The sequence below is a fragment of the Carcharodon carcharias genome, chromosome 7, assembly GCF_017639515.1.
Source record: "Carcharodon carcharias isolate sCarCar2 chromosome 7, sCarCar2.pri, whole genome shotgun sequence".
In the NCBI taxonomy this organism is placed as follows: Eukaryota; Metazoa; Chordata; class Chondrichthyes; order Lamniformes; family Lamnidae; genus Carcharodon; species Carcharodon carcharias.
In genome coordinates, this window is record NC_054473.1 from 158,643,499 (window position 1) to 158,665,902 (window position 22,404).

The 22,404-nt window shown below is 40.0% G+C and overlaps 1 protein-coding gene across 8 annotated transcripts in view; it reads left to right on the forward strand.

Moving 5' to 3' along the window:
* Positions 1-22,404, forward strand: part of ankrd11 (ankyrin repeat domain 11) — a 199,112-nt gene that overhangs the window by 146,402 nt on the left and 30,306 nt on the right. For 7 of the 8 annotated variants that reach the window (XM_041190704.1, XM_041190705.1, XM_041190709.1 and 4 more), the window contains 4 exons: positions 6,423-6,623; positions 8,576-8,718; positions 14,330-14,477; positions 15,092-21,735. In XM_041190704.1, coding sequence (XP_041046638.1) covers positions 6,423-6,623; positions 8,576-8,718; positions 14,330-14,477; positions 15,092-21,735 — 7,136 coding nt within the window. Of the gene's footprint in view, positions 1-5,022; positions 5,078-6,422; positions 6,624-8,575; positions 8,719-14,329; positions 14,478-15,091; positions 21,736-22,404 lie in introns of all 8 variants that reach the window. The other variant, XM_041190712.1, reaches the window with a different exon arrangement.

Here is a 22,404-nt window from a genome sequence, read left to right on the forward strand (position 1 = left end):
TGCAAGAAAACTCTCAAAATCAGCTATTTGTGTGTTAATGACACACCCTTACAAAGTAAAGCACAAAAATGCCACAGCTGCTTAATTTAGCTGCATTTATTAATTTCAGGGAACAGTCTCTGACAGCAAGGCACATGATTCCTGGAAGGTTGAACTTCACAACTGAAAAAATGACATAATTTTGTCTGCTTTGCAATATCATCAAGTTACGGGTGAGGAGAGATAAGCTACAGCACCTCATTGGGATGGGGTACCATAGTGGTTATGTTTTTGGACCAGTAATCCAGAGGTCTGGATTAACGATTGTGAGATATGGGGCAATGTTTTCTCCCTGTCGGGGGGATGTGTGGTCACGGGTGGGCGGGTTCCCAATTAAGGCCCACCCACCGTGACGTTCGCCAGGAAGCACTATGCACTCCCTGTGCAGGCGGGGGTGGATTCCCTCAACCAGGAGTGCGCTCTCGCACAGATCTCCCTGAGGCAAAGTGCTGCCTCAGGGAGATCGGCTCAGATGTTAAACTTTAAATTAAGCTGAGAAAATATTCCGCTGCCATGTCCTCTCATGTGACACTGTCACGAGTTGGGACATGTCCATATCTTTTATTTTGAAATATTCTTAGATTTTTAAATCCCTCATGAAACCTCATCCCGCCCTTGGATGAGGTCTCATGCTTTTTCTAAAGGCCACCTGGCCTCCTCGCCTCCCGCCAACTTTAAGGTTGGACAGGCAGGTCCATTAATTACCTTAATTACTTTTTAAAAGGCCTTAAGTGGCCGTAGCCCTTCGAACAGACAATCTAAATGATGCACGGTGACGTCAGGATGCCCGCCCAACGTCACCCCACGTCATTTTGTGTGTCGGTGAGCAGGCCCCGTCCCCACTCGTCTTCCGGAAAATCCTGCCCATGAGTTCAAATCCCACCATGGCAACTGGGGAATTTAAATTCAATTAATTAAATAAATCTGGAATTCAAAATCTAGTATTAATAATAACAACAACTAAACTACCTTTTTAAAAAATATTGTTTCACGGGATGTGGGCGTCACTGGCTAAGCCAGCATTTATTGCCTATGCCTATTTGCCCTTGAGAAAGTGTTGGTGAGCCACCACCTTGAACTGCTATAGTCCATGTGGCGCAGGTAATTCTACAGCGCTGTTAAGAAGGGAGTCCCAGGATTTTGACCCAGCGACAGCAAAGGAATGGCAGTATAGTTTCAAGTCAGGATGGTGCGTGTGGCTTGGAAGGGAATTTGCAGGTGGTGGTGTTCACATGCATCTGTCCTTGTCCTTCTACGTAGTAGTGGTTGTGGGTTTGGAAGGTGCTGTTGAAGGAGCCTTGGTGAGTTGCTGTGTACGCCGCTGCCACTGTGTGTCGATGGTGGAGGTGGTGCCAGTCAAGTGGGTTGCTTTGTCCTGGATGGTGTCACATTTCTTGAGTGGGGCTGCACTCATCCAGGCAAGTGGAGAGGATTCCATCACATTCCTGACTTGTGCTTTTCAAATGGTGGGCAGGCTTTGGGGAGTTTCCCTCTGCAGAATTCCCAGCCTCTGACCTGCTCTTCTAGGCATAGTATTTAAATGGCTGGTCCAGTTCAGTTTCTGGTCAATGGTAACCCCCAGGATATTGATAGTGGGGGATATGGAGATGGTAATGCCATTGAATGTCAAGGCAAGATGTTTGGATTCTCTCTTGTTAGAGATGGTCATTGTCTGGCACTTGTGTGGCATGAATGTTACTTGCCACTTATCAGGCCAAACCTGAACATTGTCCGGTCTTGCTGCATATGGACACGGACTGCTTCAGTATCTAAGTAGTCGCAAATAGTGCTTAATATTGTGTAATCATCAGCAAACATCTCCACTTCTGACCTTATGATGGAGGAAAGGTCATTGATGTCGCAGCTGAAGATGGTTGGGCCTTGGACACTACCTTGAGCTCCTGGGACTGAGATAATTGACCTCAACAGCCATTACCATCTTCCTTTGTGCTAGGTATGACTCCAACCAGTGGAGTGTTCCCACTGATTCCCATTGACTCCAGTTTTGCGAGGGCTCCTTGATGCCACATAGTCAAATGTGGCCTTGATGTCAAGGGCAGTCACACTCCCCTCCTGAGTTCAAATTTTTTGTCCATGTTTCGACGACAGCTGTATTGAGGTCAGGAGCTGAGCAGTCTTGGCTGAACACAAACTGACCGTCAATGAGCAGGTTATTGTTGAGTAAGTGCCACATTATAGGATGGCATTTTCCATTGCTGTTTGTAGACAGGACATACCTGGGCAGTTTTCCATATTGCCAGTTAGATGCCAGTGTTGTAACTGTACTGGAACAGCTTAGCTAAGGGCGCAGCTAGCTCTGGAACACAAGTCTTCAGTACTATTGCTGGAATGTTGTCAGGGCCCATAGCCTTTGCAGTATTCAGTGCATTCAGCCATTTCTTGATATCACATGGAGTGAATTGAATTGGCTGAAGACTGACATCTGTAATTGTGGGAACCTCGGGAGGAGGCCTAGATGCTTCACAGTTGTCTTTTTTTGTGCTGATGTGCTTGGGCTTCCCCCATCATTGATGATGGGGATATTTGTGGAGCCTCCTCCTCCAGTGAGTTGTTTTATTGTCCACCACCATTCATGACTGAATGTGGCAGCAACTGCAGAGCTTCAATCTGATCCTCTGGTTGTGGGCTCACTTGGCTTTGTCCATCACAAGCTCCTTTTGCTGTTTGGCACGCAAGTAGTCCTGTATTGTAATTTCATCAGGTTAACATCTCATTTTTAGGTATGCCTGGTGCTACCTCTGGCACGCCGTCCTGCACTTTTCATTGAACCAGAGTTGATCCCCCGGCTTGATGGTAACGGTAGAGCGGGGCGGGGGGTGCCAGGTCATGAGGTTACAAATTGTGGCCGGGTACAATTCGGTTGCTGCTGATGGCCCACAGCGCCTCATAGGTGCCTAGTTTTGAGTTCTAGATCTGTTCGAAATCTATCCCATTTAGTATGGTAGTAGTGCCACACAACACAATGAATTGCCGTAGAAGCCCAATTGGTCACTAATGCCCTTTAGGTTTACTAATGCCCTTTAGGGAAAGAAAATGGCCATCCTTACCTGGTCTTGTCCATATGTATCTCCAGACCAACAGCAATGTTGTTGGCTCTTAGTTGCCCTCTGAAGTGGCCCAACAAACCATTCAGTTGAATTCAAAAATGTGACTCGCCACCTTCTCAAGGGTGGTAGGGATAAGCAATATCCATATCTCAGGAATAAGAAAACTTTGAGCTTCTCATACCTGTGCATGGTGGTCATATATTTGAAGGAGGTCCATGGGTCAGTTGCTGAGTTTGCATGACATCAATGAACAGGTGTTGCTTGATGCAATTGCTGTTTCCTACCATCACCCCACTGATGATTGGGAGGAGGCGTAACAGGAAAATAGTACGTGGCTAGGTGAGTGTTATCCTTTTCTGTGTGATCAAACACATCAGCGGTTTACTGGAGCAGCTTTGCGCAAGGGCCTTCTGTACCTCATCTGATGTATTCTCAAAACACAGGATCTTTCTTTACAGTGCAGTATGGAGTGAACTGAAAAAGTTGAACACTGGTACCTGTGATAGACTGAACCTTACAAAGAAGCTGAACAAAGTAGAAACGCCTCTGGCTGAAGACCCTAGCATACTTTGGTATACTAATACAGGGCTTCATCCCATTTCAGGATATGGGAAGTTCTATCATTCTCCCTCCTTTTGAAAACCTTCCTCAAATCTCTCTTCCTATGTAACACATCTTTAAATTCCCCCCCTTTTACCCATATTCAATGTCCACTCTCCTCCTTTCTTTATTGCAAGGTGAGAGAAACTGTTTACAGAATTCCAGAGACTTAGAAGTGCTAATTCTCAAGAAGCTGGCCTCAGTTTTGCTGACTTTCAGATGGTTTATCCGGATCTTGGAGTCAACCAATTTAAGAATGAAATGACTTTTGGGTCAGTGTACGAGACAGTAAGGTAGAGCTGGCTCAGTTGCTATTCATTTGCCTACTGCCTCACTTTTTTCATTGCAAAGTTCTCTGCAACATCTTTCTGCACTAAAGGAGTGCAAAATAAACACACATTGTTGCTGTTGGTCCTTCTCTTCTGACCTTTCATGCCCTTCTGCCCTGCCTATCTATCTGATTATTTTCTATCCTTTCCCTCACTCATTCTATCCCTCTTATTGTATTATTTCCATTCAAAAATTTTCTTTTTCATTAATTTACCCATTAACTGCATGCAAATTCTTTGTTTCACAAACCTGCATGGCATCTCTACTCTAGCTAACACTCCTGGCTTTTTTTTCTCCAGCAGAGGTAGGTTAAAGCTTTGTAATCATGGCGTGATTATATGCCTTCCCAAAAGCATCTCTGATTGTTCCTGGATTCTTTTAAAAGAATTTTTCTTTCTTGAGATGTGGGCATTGCTGGCAAGACCAGCATTTGTTCCCCATCCCTAATTGCCCTTGAGCTGAGTGACTTGCTAGGCCATTTCAGAAAGCAGTTAAGAGTCAGCCACTGCTGTGGACCTGGACTCATATGTAGGCCAGGCCAAGTAAGGATGACATCTCTAAAGGACATTAGTGAACCCAGATGGGTTTTTACAATCAACGATAGCTTCATGGTCACCATTACTGAAACTAACTCTCATTTCCAGATTTTATTAATTGAAATTAAATTCCACCAACTGCCATGGTGGGATTTGATCCCCAGAGCATTAACCTGGGCCTCTGGATTACTGGTGATATTACCACTACGCCGCCATCTCCACCGAGAATGTAGAGTGGGTCCTCTGGACATGGTACTGCATTCAGGCTAGGATTAGATCAAAAATCATTTCACAAGCATGTACTCATTTGCCTTATGGCATGTCATTGTCAAAATCATTGAGAGTTACAAAATGAAATCCTATGCCCACTGATTCCAAAACGGTACTTGCGCGTGGTAAACAGATGTTTGAAATCCAGCTTCTGGATGATGCTCAATTTTTCCCAACAGGGGGAATAAAATGTCTAATACTTCAGCTTCAGGAGGGTAAAATGTCCATTGGCTTGTAAGTAATCCTCTATTGATAATTTTTCCAAAAATGTCTCCAAGTTTCCAAAAAAGCCAAAATAAGTGTTTGCGACACTTCCTGTAGTTAACAACTTTGGTCTGTTCAATTTCCTCCCTCCAGTTTTCTTCCTTCCCCCTTCTATCCTACACTTGCTCAAAAATAGTACTTGATCAAGGACTGTACTCAGATATTTGAGGAGATCATGAACCATCTTAACCTGAAGGTTGGACATTATCATGAGCTTTATGGTCTACACCATTTTCTATGGGCAACTGCTATCCAAGTTACTACATTGGGTTGACAACAGTTATGTTCTGTTATGTTGCTCATGAAGTTATATTTCCAGATCATTTCATAAATTAAATCAGAGGTAATTGGACATCAGAATCGCAGCAAAAAGTTTGGAGCAATGCACAATTGTTTATGCATCAAAGATCTTGGATGTTTCAGGTCACAACCCAGAAAGCAGAATGCAATGGATTCTTCAAGCTGGCTCCATGGTACCTTGTCTCCAATATGCTTTATCCCACCAGTGAGCCTCAAATCTCAAGTCTGCGCTGTTGCACGTTGTGTCCTCCTTGTCCTCTATTTACAACCATCTCTCCTATTTTCTGTTATGCCTTTGTAATCCTAATTGCCTCTGAGCATTTACATATGCATTTTGTCTTCAGTTTTGGGCATTAGTCCAGTACTTTGGTCTCCTTCATTCTCCCAACCCTTTCTCTTTATTTATTCCTTTTGCTCAGCCATACCACGCTTTCATTTCTCTCTCATCAAATACTTTGTCTTACTCTATTGTTGTGTCATCTTCTATTGAACTGTGGATTCAGTTCTTGATTTCTCAATCACCCGCGTATTCACCCTCATACCTACCATCTCTTCCAATGTTTGTTTTATCTATAAAACTACCTCCTTTTCCTTTGATCCCATTCTCACTAAATCCGAACCACTCAATTTTGCTACTCACCCCAATGTTGGCTAATGTTTTAAATGATTCCCTCCCTTCAGACACCTGCCCAGTTGCTTTCAAAACCATCATCGTTGCTCAGGCTCACCTCTTCTGGTCCTTACAAACATTTCTGCAAAAAGTAGAACAATTTCCTGGTATGTTGTGGTTCACAGTGCACTTTGTTATTCTGCACCTCTCACATCAGGACCAAATGTAGCTAAGCAAAACATTCAGGAAAGCACAACGCATTGTGCAGCCTAAGAGGTTGCAGACACTTTCAAATGACTAAAATGGGCAACCATATTTTTCGTCATTGTTATTCAAGAGATTAAAAAAAAGTTTATAACTCTTAATATAACTAGCCTGCAGATAACCAAGTTACATTTTACACAGATCGTATGCCAAAGCACCCCTCGCAGTCGATTCTTGGACAAAAGAGAACACCAAGTTCTGCCTCCAAAACCAAAGACAAAGTAAATAAAAGAAATGAACGTGGAGAGACACGACTTCACAGAGCTGCCATCCGGGGAGATGCACGGCGGATAAAAGAACTTATTAGTGAAGGTGCAGATGTAAATGTGAAAGACTTTGCAGGTAATGTGACTATCAAATGGGCAAAATGATATACATCGAATTAGTAATGCAGCAATTTAGATGTCTGCTTATCACTCCTATGTAAGCAGTAGGGGGAGAAGATGGTGGAAAGAGGAATAATATGTTCTGTTGAATCAATTATATGACTTATTGCTTTACCTTTATAAAACATTGGTTTGGCCTCAATTGGAGCATTGCATCCATTTCTGGGTATGGAACTTTAAGAGGCATGAGAAGGTTTTAGGGATGATTTACAAGAATGGTTCAGGGACGAGGGACTTCAATTATGTGGATATGTTGGGTGTGGCGGGGAGAGGATTGGGAGGAGATTTGATGGGGGTGTTTGGAATCATGAGAGTTCTGGATGAAATGGATGGAAAGAGACTGTTCCTGTTGATAGAGGGGTGAGGACTAGAGGTCATGGGTTTGGTGTCATTGGTGAAAGAACCAGAGATGACATGAGGAAGAACTTTTAAAGCAGCAGGTGGCTACAATCTGGAGTGTATTGCCTGGGGAGTGTGATAAAGGCGGATTCATCATGGATTTAAAGGGGCATTAGATAAAAACCTGAAGGGAAAAAAATTGCAGGGCTTCAGGGAAAGGTAGAGGAGTAGGACAAACTAAATTGCTCTTGCAGAGAGCTGGCACAGATATGATGGGTGAAATGGCTTCTTCTGTGCTGTAACCATTCTTATTCTACAATGCTAAACAATGTTAGCTATCTGATTTATTTCTACAGCTGAGATAACAGTTGCAGATATCACATCTGAGGCCTGTGCTTTGGTTCAAAATTAATTTAAGTGGAACATTTTAGTGAATGTGGAATAGGATAATCTTGAGGGAATATTGAATCCTTTTTTTTAAATGACATCCTTTGGATTTCAGCTGATAATAAGCAGGTGATGTACTGCAAATTTGTACCCACAGCACTACATCATGACAACATCTGGTGAGCATACTTTTTATCAAATGAGCTATTGACAAACATTACTGTTAGGTATTAATTTGACAATTTAACAATGTTTGTCAATTCTGTTAGCTAGAAGGAACCATCAGTGACAATATGTACAGTATGGGGCAGAACTACATTTATAAGATAAAAACAAAATGCTGGAATTACTCAAGTTAGGCAGCATCTATGGAGAGAGAAACAGAGTTAATGTTTCAGGTCTGTGACCTTTCATCAGAACTGGAAAAGTTAGAAATACAATTTTTAAGCAAGTGGAGGGAGTGGGGTGCAGGTGGGAAAAAGAGCAAAAGGGAAGGTGTGTGACAATAGTGAAAGATAGGAGAGAGTAAATGGCAAAATAGTTGGTGGTGCAAGGTGAAAGGGAGTAGTAATGGGACAAGTAAAAAAAACAAAAGATGTGTCTAGAGAAGATGTGAATGGCCGAATAGTGAACAGCTACCGACCGTCCAAAAACAAACAGTAGTAAGACATAAATATGTAAAGAAAGGGGAAACAAAATGGGGCAGAGGTTACAGCCTGAAATACTTGAGTTCAAAAGACTCTGAAATGTCTAATAAAAGAGCAGGTGCTGTTCCTTGGACTTGTGCTGAGTTTTGCATGTGCAGAACCACATTCAGTTGCTCAAAGACCACAGTGACACTCATCACAGTAGTCAATAGACACAAATTGCACTTTTAAATTTTGATCATGTGCTTCCAAATGCCCACATTTGAGGTAAGTATTCTACTGCTATGGTACCAAACTATTCCCTTTTGCTTCACTGGCTAAATTTTCAAATCCAGTATATAAAATTAATCTATTCATAGTTGCATGTTGTTGAGATTGGAGGAAACTATTTAACAAAAATAAAAAGATATTGTTGAATATGAACACTAAAGCTGCCATGATTTTTTGTTAAAATAAAACGTGTTGAGATGCTGAATGAACAAGTAATTGTCATTGGGATATTTAAGAGTTGGTTTTGATTAAACTGTATTTTCAGGATGGACTGCACTGCATGAAGCATGTAATAGAGGTTACTATGATGTTGCTAAGCAACTCCTAGCAGCAGGTGCTGAAGTCAATACAAAAGGCTTGGACGATGACACACCCCTCCATGATGCAGCTAATAATGGTCACCGCAAGGTCTGTTCAAGTTGATAGTTCTTGTGTTTAAAGCTTTGTTCTTTGAATTTGAGAAATGCATCAGTTGTTCACAAAGGACATCTGATTGCAGGAATTCCAGTTCTAGAAAGGACGGTGTTTCACTGGAAGTTTTCTACAGCTTGTGCATCTCCACCATTTATTCCTACAATAAAAGGAGCCCACCAATTGACAGTTTGTTCTTTAAGCTCCTATTTGTGGAATATTGTGACCTTCCAATAGGACCCCAAATACTCTCCCCGTTCATTATCTCACATCAGGTGTTCAATGTAAATGTCAACCCCAAGGTCACATTAATAGAGCGTATAGCACTATGTCAACCATGGTTCATGGTAGCACGTTCACCTCTGAGTCAGAAAATTGTGGATTCAAGTCTCACTGCAGAAACATGAACACAAATCCAGACTGACTGTGCAGGAGTGGTGCTGAGGGAGTTCTACACTGTTAAAGGTGCCAATCTTTCAGATGAGATGTTAAACCGGCACCCCTTCTGGCCCCTTAGGTGAATGTAAAAGAATAGGAAAGTTCTCTGCAGTGCTTTGGCCAATATTTATCCCTCGACCAATATCACTCAAACAAACTTTTTGGTCATGATCTTATTATAGTTACTACATTACAACAGTTACTACACTTCAAAGAATTTAATTGGCTGTAAAGCACATTGGGATTTTCAGAGGTTGTGAAAGTCTCTATATAGACACAAGTTTTTTTCAAGCATAAAAAATGCATAGATATTTCCTTTCATTACATTTAGAAATTATGCCCAAAATATTCTTGCTGAGTTGGACAAAGGGCGAAAGCTGGAACAAAAGACCAACTTATTTGATCAACTATTTTAAACCTGTTGAACACTATTCTATTCCTCTTTTTTGTACTCCTATTCCTCTCTTTCAGTTAAGTATAGATTCACAAATGCTATATCGTGTTGATCTGTCTACTTACTCTCCCAAAAAAAATTTAGAAAAATACAATGTTTAATAGGCTAATCAACACTGAGAAATTAACTTTAATTTATTTATCAGAAGCATCTGCGAGACTATTATAGCTATATACTTATAAAGATTAGCAGATTTAGTGCCAAGGAATTTCCTTTATTCCTTCCAAATTAAACAGGTTAATTACTGGCATTGTCCATATTCAGTTTTAATTGGCACAATGGCCCGATCATTCTCCTATCCCTTTCCAATCTGCTGATAAAACCACATAACTCCAATTGTGTGATGAAACTGTAGTCTAAAGGCTAACTGCATTGTTGCTAATTAACTTTCATGTGCACTGAATATATTGTAGGATTGTTTTTTCCTACTTTTGTGCTTTCTCGGAGAAGGTCAGTGCTTTATTGTGCCTGATTCAAGTAGTTATCTAATATCTGTTTAATATATATATCTAAACCACCTTCACATTGGCCATAAGATGTTCTTTACCTCCATTATTATGCTTCAAAGCAGTACTATTGCAAGAACACTTGGGTGGGAAAAAGCTGGCTGCATCAATCGTGAGAATCCACCATATCTTTGTGATAGGCTAATTTCAAGCAGTTTACTGATTTTTTTTTAAACCAGTGTGGGCAATATTGCATTCAGAGATAAGCAATCAGTTTTGTCCGCAGTCTGTGAAATATGGGCTTATAGCCCTTCATCAATTGGTGTTTACAGATTTTGTGGAACACTGAAATTGCTAACACTAAGAAATCAGGTGGAGCAGTCTTGGTAGCTTTTTCAGTTATCTGCACTGAGAGTAGAAATTGATTGCTAATTTGATCTTTTTCATTAATAACTGTCTTAGTACAATAAGTTACAGTAAGTCCACTCACTCTCCAGTTCTGACGTATGTTTGTCGGCAGTGGTTCATAAGCTTTTTCAAAGATGTTAACCACTCTGGAAGTGGTTCCATCAGCAAAATCAATGTCACTTTTGTTGCCTTCACCAGGCTATTGATGAGAACTAATGAAAGAGTGGACAAATGTGTTTTGGGGATTGTTGCATGTGTTCAGATGAAATAAATCTCATTTATTGCAACCTCCAAGGAAATCACTCATTCAGTTTTACAACTCGGAGTTACACAAATATCAGGAAACCAGATGCAACCAAAGGCTCCAACAATACTTAGGACCTCTGCTGCCTCCAGACAAGAGATTGAAAGCATCAGACATTGACCATTCTGCTCTAGGATTACAGAAGCAGACCATTCGGCACAACCAATCCCTGCTGGTGTTTATGCTCACTCAAGCCTCCTTGCATCTTTGCTCATCTAACCCTGCCATTGTAACCCTTCAATCTCTTTTGATTTGCTTGCTTAGCTTCCCCTTAAATGTGTCTATACTATTCACTTCAGCCAGTCTGTGTGGTCAGTTTTCCACATTCTCACAACTCTTTGGGTAAAGAAGTTTCTTCTGAATTCCCTGTGATGACAATCTTATATTGATGGTCTCTAGTTAAGTTCGTCTGCAGAAGAGGAAACACATTCTTTGTATCCACTTTATCAAAATTTTATAATTTTGAAGACCTCTATTAGGTGCGTATACAGTCTGTCAATCCTTTTCTGATTATGTATACCCCTGCATTTCTGGTATCATTCTTGTAAATCTTCTCTGTACCCTCTCCGATGCCTCTATATCCATTTTATAATATGGCGACAGTACTACATGCAGTTCTGCTCAAGTGTGGTCTAGCCAAAGTTGGATACAGGCTTAGCATAACTTCCTGACTTTTTCAATTCTAAACTCTAAAAACCAGTTTGCTGACTATTTTTCTTATTCATTCAAGGGGCGTGGGCTTCACTGGCTAGGCCAGCATTTATTACCCATCTCTAATCGCCCTTGAGAATATGGTGATGAGCTGCCACCTTAACTGCTGCAGTCTATGTGGTGTAGGTACACCCACAGTGCTTTTAGGGAGGGAGTTCTACGATTTTTACCCAGCGACATTGAAGGAACAGCAATGTATTTCCAAGTCAGGATGGTGAGTGGCTTAGAGGAGAACTTCCAGGTGGTGGTGTAACCATGTATCTGCTGCCCTTGTCCTTCTAGATGGTAGTGCTTGTGATTTTGGAAGGTGCTGTCTAAGGATCCTTAGTGCAGTTAAGATGTTAAAACAGATTTCCAAGAGCTTTGGCATGCTTTGATATGGTGGTACTTGTTACCAGTTATCAGAGTATACAGTACTTGGAACCCTTCTAATTGGAGCAATATTTGCTGTTCTCCATTTGATTAGATAACTTTGTTTTTAAATAGCTAAATTAAGGAAGCATTTAGCTCCTTAAGGCTTGAATAAAGTGAGGCTACACTATTTGAGTGAGTCAATTTTCAACCTTCACTAATAGTCTTTCCATCCACTGGAGGAAAGCGGAATGGGGTTTTAGATATAATATAGGGTTTTAGATATTCTTTCCCACTTTCTTTTCTCATTGCTGCTTGAGAAAAGATTCCACTTAATTGACTAAGCTATTGACAGTTCCAATAAAGGGCAAGAAGTGATGCCATCCAGAACAAAGCAGACCACTTGACCAGCGCCCAATCCACTACTTTAATACTCTTCATACTTTAATACTACTTCATACTCTGTACAACCGATGTAGCAAGGCTGGAGTGTGTGCCATCTAAAAGGTACACTGCAGCAACTTGCCAAGGCTTCTTCACTTGTATCTTCCAAACTCGTGGCCTCAGTCGCCTAGAAAGACAAGGGCAGGAGGCATATGGGATCACCCATCACCTGCAAGCTAATCTCCAAGTCACACACCATCCTAACTTGAAAAAGTCTGTGGTCCATTGCTGGACCAAAATCCTGGAACCCCTGACCAAACAGCACTATGGGCGTATCAACGCGGCATGAACTGCAACAGCGCCAGGTGGCAATTCGCCGCCACCCTCTCAAGGGCAGTTCGGGATGGGCAATAAATGCTGGACTTGCCACCAGCACCTACATCCCATGAATAACTAAAAGAAAACCTTTAAATACTGACAGCTTGTAGTTACTGTAACTTTGTTAACCTACCCTCTTTCACTTTGAGTGCCATCAGAACTACTGTTACCTTTCAGTGGCGTTTTAAAATTTTTGAACTTAAATGTATCATCACCCACATATATAGTTTTGATTGCAAAAATGTTCCAATAGTGTGTTTCTTGGCTGTGATATCCATACAAATAGATTTTGTTGTAAAAGATGTGTATTGATGAGTTACATTGCCATTTACTTAATTAGCATGTGCGTAATTTGACCATGGGTTCTGAAAAATAAATCACATATTTCTCTTTTTGGAGCAAAAATCCACCTGCCATTGTCTTAAAAATTTGAAACTATGGAAATTTTTTCAAAAAATCTACTATCTTCGTTATTAGATTTAATACCTTTGAGGCCCTATTTCAACAATTGAAAATAGATTTCCCACATTTCAATACAAGCTTTATTAAGTTCATGTATTTGAACTCTAAGGGCAGAATTTTGCCCTTGATGGGCGGTCGGGCCCGACCAACTCGGCGGCGGGCGGGCAGCTGATCGCCACTGCCGAAACGGGCCCCGCAGCCATTTTACGTGGGCGGGCCAATTAAGGCCCACCCAGCGTGCTGCCTGACGGGCAGAGCTATGCACTCCCTGTGCGGTTGGGGGGGAGATTCCCCAACTGGGAGATGTGCGCTCTTTCACGCATGCACACGAAAGAGTGCACACCTCCCTGAGGCAAAGTGCTGCTTCAGGGAGATCGCTCAAAGGCTGTGAAACATTAAAAATAGAAAAATAAAAAAATCATTAACATGTCCCCCTCATGTGAAAATGTTACATGAGATGGGACATGTTAATGAAATACACAAAAACTTTATTACACTTTTTTAATTCCGATATCAAACCTCATCCCGCCACTGGATGAGGTTTGTAAAAGAATCACTTACCTGCCTGCCCGTTGGGCCCGTGCGCCGAGCCGAAGTTCGCACGGGCCCCTCAAAATCCTGGTCGATTGGTGACTTAATGGCCTTAACAAAGCCTTTAATTAATTGCGGGCGCGTGTTGCGCTCATAGCGCGCCTGCCGACCGAAACATCGCAGTGTCGCGTGCTGATGTCAGGACACTCATGCGACGTCAGCGCGTGGCATTTTAAGTGCTGACGTGCGGTCTCCGCCTCCCGCACGTCAGCGAGAAGGTTCAGCCCTAAATCTCTGATGTGTGATTTTGAAAAGCTAAGGGGATGTTTGTCAGCTAGTTTAACAACCACCAAAAAAATTGAGGATAGGATGGTTGAGGCCAGAGGACATTTGTAATGTCACCACACTATTCTCAACTCTCAGTATATTACACTGAATGGATTGTTGCTATTTGATCCAAGTTTTCAGTACTACTTGAGCCACAACTGATTTGTAAAAACATAAACGGCAGTGGAGAAATTTTTTTAATTTGTATGCTAAAAGGCTAGCAGCAACTGGTTGATACACCTTTTTGTATCCTAAGTCAAGCTTAACTGTGACGTTTTCAGTCAATAAGTAAAGGCTTCTATTTTCACTTAAGCAGTTACAGCTCATCAACTCTCATCAGAGGATATATATACTCTTGGAGTCAAGTTACAGTTATACTATCTGAACCCATTAATTCTTTTGGGACTTTTTCAGGTAGTGAAGCTGCTGTTGAGATATGGAGGGAATCCTCACCAGAGTAACAGAAAAGGAGAGACACCACTCAAAGTTGCCAATTCCCCCGCGATGGTGAATCTGTTACTGGGAAAGGGTTCCTGCAGCTCCAGTGATGAGAGCTCAACAGGTGAAACTAGCATAATGAATGCAACTATTTTATCCATCACTTGATTGTAATTCATAGTAGCAGTGGTTCTGCAGTTTTCCTTAATCGACCTTAAACTGCTCTGTTATGAAATAAGTTTAAATTGCACTTGAAATTAACATCTTTGAACTGAAGTTTTGAATTTACGTAGTATTATTAATTTCATTAGAGATCAAAGTTGACATATTCCAATTTTATATAGATTTGGTTCTTTATAATGAAAAAAGATACAATTTTTTCCAGCATCAATCTTTGGTAGAGCACATACAGAATTTTGTTTAATGTACAAAAGCACAATAACTATGAATTATATCAGCTTTGTGCCACCCATTGATAGAGAACCTTTCTTTGTCCTCAAATGTGGTTAAAAACTATTGAAACTATTCATCTCTTTTATATATTTTTGTTCTGAAAATAAGCACGCAGTTGGCATGTTAAGGATGTACAGGTGACTAGGAAACCACAACATAAGACCAATGTACAAAACAATTTAAAGCTTGTACATCATCTTTAGAAAGCTTTTTTAATGCAGTACTGTAAAATTATTTGCTTACATCTTATATTTATTAACGTATATGCATTTTATTGCCACATAGAAACTTCAGAAGATGAAGATGCTCCCTCAGTTGCGCCTTCCAGTTCAATTGATGGTAATAACACAGACTCTGAGTTTGAGAAGGGCCTAAGGCACAAAATCAAGCGACAAGAGTTATCTAAAACAGTAACACCAGTCAAGGATGAGTATGAATTTGATGAGGATGATGAGGAAGATAGAATACCACCTGTTGACGACAAGCATTTGCTGAAAAAAGATTATAGAAAGGACATAAAAACGAACAATTGCATTTCTATTCCTAAATTAGAGACAAAAACTTATTCTAAAAATTCCCTTCTAACACCAAAGAAAACTCCACGACGTATTTTATCTGACACCAACAGTTCTGATGAAGAGGATAGATTAATATGCTTCTCTCCTCCTCTTAGCAGGCCTTCAGTGCACTCCAGTCTGCTCAATACAAGTTCTAAACAAAGAGAGTCACCAGTAAAAAAACAGCAAAAGGAAAAAACAAAAGTGAAAAAAAAATGGAAAAAAGAGGTGAAAAACAAGGAAGCCAGATTGGGTAAGGATGACGAGCAATTCAATTCATCTGCAACAGAAAGTGAGGACTCAGAAAGTGAGGAAGAGGATAAAGGTTCCATACAGAGTGGGATTAGTATGAAGGACTCTTATATGAGCCTGAAAGAATCAGCAATGTTCTCTTCATTATCTGCATCCTGTTCTTCCTCTCAAGGGAGCTATGTGTCATCAAAGCATATTCCCAGTCTTGTAGAACAACATTCTAAACCTTGGCGAGCTGATAGTTGGAAATCAAACATGTCGCCCGTTTGGTCTGATGTGAGCTCTTTGTCAGAGTCTGAGAGAACACGACTCACAAGTGAATCTGACTATTCTTCAGAAGATTCAAGTTTAGAGTCTATTAAGCAAATGAAAGAGACAAAAGACCATAAAAAGAAAAATCTCATTGATGGAGATGTTACAGAAAAGAAAATGACGGAAGATATCTTTAAGATTTTGAACACTGATGGAATAGTTCGAAAGTTTGATAAGCAGGGCAAAGTTGTGAAAAAGCATAAAGTGAAACACAAGCACAAAATGAAAGCCAAGGAAAAAGGGCGATCACAGAATACTCTGGCAGGCCCAAAAGCTGAGAGTTTAGATATGGAGGAGTCTAAGCAAAACGCAGACAAATCTGTAAGTCCAGAAAATGAAAACCTTTCAATTGACAGAGTAAAAGTAGTTAAACATGACAAAGAACAACTGAAGAAGGAAGAAAAAGAAAAACTTTTTAAAGTCAAATCTGAAGAAAAAGATTGGTTACTTCAAGATGATTTAGGGAAAGCCTGTAAAGAAGAAAAGTTAACAAAGAAAATCAAAGACTCCTCCAAAGATAACTACAAATCTGTAAAAGAAGAGAGAGACAAAATGTCTAAAGTCGATAAAGAAAAACCCTTTAAAGAGAAAGAAAAATCTTCTAAAGAAGAAAAGCTTAAAATCCACAAAGATGATAAAAAGAAAAAGGCAAAGGACAAGTGTTCAAAAGGTGAAAAACATTTAAAACCAGATAAAGATAGAAGTCTTAAAGATGACAAGGAAAAATTAAAAAAAGAAAAGACTCGTAAAGAGGAGTCAGATTATGAGGATCTGAAAACCAGGAGTCAATTTGTAGACAATGATGATAGGTTCAGTGTGTCTGATCATGAAGATAAATGGTTTTCAGATTTGTCCTCTGATTCTTCCTTCTATGATTTAAAAGAAGATAATTGGAGTATTCCAATTAAAGACTTTAAGGAACATAAAGATGGCGCAGTAGGGAAACTGGTTGTTGAAGCTATGAAAGAAGAATGTAAGGAAAAGAAAAAGGAATCTAAGTTAAAAGAAAAGCGAGAACTAAATGAAAAGCGCCATGATAAAGACAACTTGAGAAAGAAAGATCAAGATTATGTAGAAAAAAGTGCAGAGAAGAAAAAGGACCAGTCTGATAAAAATAAGTCAGGGCATGGCTGTCCTCTGGAAAAAGAGAGAAAAAGAAAGGACTCTACTGAAAGTATTAAAGACCGAAAAGATAAAGATGCCTTTGAAAACATTAAAGAACGCAAAGATACCATTTCTGAATGCAACAAGGATAGGAAAGAGCTTAAAGGAAAACCAGAAGATGCTTCTAAAGGTGATTCAAGAGAGTTTGGGAGTGAATGTTTCTTCAAAGAGAAGCCTGAAAGTGATTTTGCTGGAAGAACATTGGAAGCAAGGGAGAGACATTATTCAGAGAAAGAGAAGGACAAAAAGGATGGAACCGAAAAGAAGGACAAATTAAAATTTGAAAAATTCAAAGACAAGTCTAAGGAGAAAGTTTCATTGGAAATTGAAAAGGAAAAAATAGAGAAAAGCATGTTTGATAAATTCTTAAAAGACAAAGATACTGATAAAGAAAAGCTATATAGAGAGTCAGGTAGTTTCAAAGACAAAAGAGAACAAAGGGAAAAGAACAGAGATCTTTTCAATCGAGACAAGGAGAGAAAAGTCTCATCAGAACTGAATAAAGAGAAGAAAGAGAAAAATGTAATGGAAAAACATACAGAAAAAGAGAAAGATCTTACAGAAAGAAAGGAGAAAGAAAAATCAGATAAACTAAAAGGAACTGATCTGGAACTAGGAAAAGAAAAGAACTGGCACAGCATAGCAAATGACATCTTCACAGATGAAAGTGGTGATGAGCTAGATTATTGTGAACTTGGAAGTAATGGGATGTGCAGAAGTGACTCACTGCCTGAAAAGGAAGAGATGAAGGGAGAGAAGGAACTGTTTCCACCTGACAAACACCGAAAATACTCAGCTGACAAACAACATTCAGCAGGGAAGCAGAAAGATAAAGAATTGAAAGATAAGAAAAAGGATAAAATATTAACAGACTGTGGGAAAGACAAGAGAGAAAAAAGTTTATCTGAAAGACAAAAAGAAAAAAAAGACAAAGAACTAGCTGATAAATTTAAGGAAAGAAAGGACAGAGTGTCAATAGATTTGAACCTAGAAAAGAAAGTCAAGCCAAAGCTTCCAGAAAAGATAGAAAAGAGATACTCCAATGATGAAAAGGTTAAAGTTAAGGCCAAGGAGAAAACTGACAAAGAGGTTTTATTAAAAGAAAGAAGGCTTTCAAAAGGAAATACTATCGAAGAAGAAAAAAAATGCCCAGAAAAACTAGAAGATACAACTTTCAATGAATTTAAAGAGGATTCCAATGACAAGAACAGTGAAATTTCATCTGACAGCTTTACAGAAAGAGCACATGATTCCACAATGTGTGGTTTAAATGATGTTTCAATTGTTGGTCAAGATATTGGAGAGGAAGAATTAAAGGATTCTCTTTCTATTCTGTATACGCATGAAAAAATTAAAGAAAAGGAGAGAAACAGGCATTCGTCATCTTCATCAAAAAAAAATCATGAGAAAGATAAAACAAAAAAAGAGAAACGGGATAAGTCAGAGGAATTCAAAGAAGCTACTGTTAAAAGGGAAGGTCCACCATTTGAACGTGAAACCCTGATGTCTGATTGTGATTTTATAAGTCATTTTATGAAAATTGAGAAAGAAGATGAATCAGACAAAAGTGGGGATGCTATGTTAAGTGAGAAGAAAGATAAGAGTGAGTCTGAAAAGGAATTGTCTAAAAAATTAGAAAAAGTTGCAAATACTTTCATCAGTATCAAAGAGAAGGATAAAGACAAAAAAAAGAAAGACAAACATAAGGACAAATCAAAAGATGACAAAGAAAAGCACAAGGAAAAACATGGAGAATTGGCCATGGTCTTCAAACATTCAAAAGAAGAACAAAGAAAAGACTCTCTCTCAATAGTTAGAGAGTCAGGTGGGAACAAAGAAAAAACAAAAGATGACTACTTCAAAAATAATGAAATTAAACAAAAGGAGAAAATCAAAGATGGAGCAGAAAAGGACAAAAATGAATCATTTAAGTGTAGAATGAATGAAAATGATAAATTAAACCAGCCAAAAGAAGTATCTCGTAAGGACAGTAGGCCTAAGGAAAAGCTTTTAGTTGATGGAGACCTGATGATGACCAGCTTTGAGCGTATGCTAAGCCAGAAAGATCTAGAAATTGAAGAACGGCACAAAAGGCATAAGGAAAGAATGAAACTGAAAGAGAAGCTGAGACACCGATCAGGAGATCCCAAGTTAAGGGAAAAATTTCGAAGTACAGAAGAAATACGTAGGAAGAACTTTGATATGCCAACAAAAAAAGCAGGTTCAATTGACACTCAACAAAGAGACAAAAAATTTAGAGATCAAGGACCAGGTCAAATTATGTCACCAGATACAAAGATTCAGCCAGTTTCTGGTCTCGATGCAAAAGATTGGCTTTCCACTCCTGGACTGAAAGAGAATTTGCCTGCTTCACCAAGATCTGATCAAGACAGGCCCACAGGTGTTCCAAAACTGACTCCAATGGTTTCTTGTCCAAGTTATGAGGACTTGCTGCCTGCACCCCATACACCTAACTGTGTGAATGAAGATTTTACTGATCTATTTGAAGGAATAGAGCCCCAGAATTCAGTGACCATGTCCACAATATCCATGAATGCCTGCTCCCCTTCCTTTTTTGATAGATTTATCAATGTCCCCACTAGTGTTCATGAGAATCCAAATCCAGCTAGCATTGTTCCTGTTCCTGGCCTCTATCGATCAGTATCGATGGATTCCAGGAGATCACTAGAAGAAGAATTTAACATTAATTCTGAGAAATTCTATAGGCAACAGAGTGTGCCAGCTTCAGCAGATTATGATGCCTCCATCCCTCAGCCGATGGAGGAGAAATCAGTTGTTCAGTCTGAGGGGTTCTCTGGCTTGTCACCATCATATGTTTCACCCGAGTATGGGATTTCCTCACCACATTTGGAACAGTCCCATCCTAGAATGGCCAAGTCATTTACAGAAAATCTTAACCCTTCACCTGAAAGTGTACTTAATCATTTGCAGACAAAATCTTCACCATCACATAAATTTGATCAACTGGAGCAGTCTTTAGATAGCTTAGTTACTGATTTTGGTTTGCCATTAGATTCTTCGGAGCAGCAACCAAAATCTCCTTTGACTTCTCCTAATTCAACTTTAAATGCCAACCTTCTGTCTATTTCTGGAGACCCATTTGCTCCTAATGATTCAGCCCAGAATAAACTAAGCCATCCATCTTCTCCACACAGACCATGTGAACAGCTAAGTCTGAGCCCTGTGGATAATTCATTGGATCATTCAGTGAATTGGTCAATGGGCTCTGAGTTGCAGCTGAAGCCATCTCAAATATCTCTTTGTGAACCTTCCAAGCCCCTTTGTTGTTCAGAGACCATGCATACTGCGGTGATGCCATTTGTTTCCTCTCTTTCCTCCCCTTTTCCTGAATCCCCTGTCCAGTGCTCAATGTCAACCCCTGACTTGGGGCAAGATGGAGACAGAGGTGATATGACAGGAGTGGACCAAAGGGAAGAGTCGGCAGCTTTAGATGATGCTATCACATATATGTCTCCAGTTAGAACAAATTCACCATGTGATTCTTGCAAGCCACTTCCTGATAAATGTGCTAATAATGTGCCTCCAGAAACACAACATTTAGCTGTGGAAAGCCAGCAGGAACCAATGAAGTCAGAAAAATGTGCTCAGCTACAGCAGAATATTCCTTCTGAAGACCAGGAAGAATCCTTATGGAATGATCCTTTTCCAAATTCCATAGATGATCTTGATCTGGGACCATTTTCACTTCCAATGCTGCCATTACAAGACAAAGAAGACCCAGTCATTGAAATGACAGAGCCCAAAACTGAAGAAATTGCTAAGATACATGACACAAATAATTCTGCAGCTATGAATACTCATTCTGAAGTTATAGATTATCCATCAGGGGAAGAACATGAAGCTATTAGTGAGATTCTAAAGATGGAGCCAACACTAGTAGAGGATAAAATTGAGGATAGTGTCAGTAACACAACAGTAGAAAAGACTTCAGTAAAAGTTGAAGATATTGGAGAAAATAATATTCAGCCGCTTTCAATGCAGCCTATTGAACCAGATATAGAATTTGAAGATAAAGCTGTGGATGTTGCTCCAAGTTCTTTGGAAAATGGCACAATTTTCAAAGTACCAGAAGTTACAGAGGCAACAGTTAAACCAGTAATTGAGGCATCAAAACCAACCAAAGCAGAAGAGATTCCTCAAAGAATCACAAGGAACCGAGCACAAATGTTGGCTAATCAGAGCAAGCAAAATAATGCTGCCTCTTTAGAGAAGGATACTGCTCCAGCTCAATTAGGAAAAGCAAAAGGACGAGTAGCGGATGAAGATGATGCACAGGCGCAGCATCCACGCAAGCGAAAAATCCCTCGTGCAAGTCATCAACCAATGATTCTTAACCCATCAGCGCAGCAAACTCGAGAAATAATCCAACAAACATTGGCTGCTATTGTTGATGCAATTAAATTAGATGAGATTGAGCCATATCATAGTGACCGATCAAACCCCTACTTTGAATACCTTCAAATTCGTAAAAAGATTGAAGAAAAGCGTAAAATCCTGTGCTGTATTATCCCACAAGCACCTCAGTGCTATGCTGAATATGTCACATATACTGGTTCCTATTTGCTGGATGGAAAGCCTCTCAGCAAACTCCATATCCCAGTGGTAAGTGGAAGTCTTGATCTGTTCTGAAAATATTTTCTCCCCAATTTTTTCCCTTCCACTCTTGCCAAGACACAGTTGCATGGGCTGGTAGCTTGCCCAAGTAATCAGTCTTCATGTGTTAGCCAACATATGATTGTCAATGAGCCATTCAAAGATGGAGGGCATCACAGTCCTGAATGATCAAAATCCCATCCAATGTTGATCTGCATTTTAAATGTGGCATTTTTTTGTGGAAATTAAAAGTCTAGTTCTTCAAAACAATATATATTCATAGTAAAAATAAAAATACTTGGAAAAACTCAGCAGGTCTGGCAGCATCTGCGGAGAGGAACACAGTTAACGTTTCGAGTCCGCATGATTCTTCAACAGAACTAAGTAAAAACAGAAGAGAGGTGAAATGTAAGCTGGTTGGGGTGGGAGGTGGGGGTAGTGGGGGTGGCGGCTGGGACAAGTAGTGCTGGATAGAGGCCCAGTCATAGGTGGAGATAGACAAAAGGACAAAGAGTTGTTGAAGGTGGTGATATTATGTAAGGGATGTGCTAAGGATAGAAAGCAGGACAAGCAAGGTACAGATAGCCGTAGTGGGGATGGGGTGAAGGAATCGAAATAGGCTAAAAGGTAGAGATAAAACAATGGATGGAAATACATTTAAAAATAATGGAAATATGT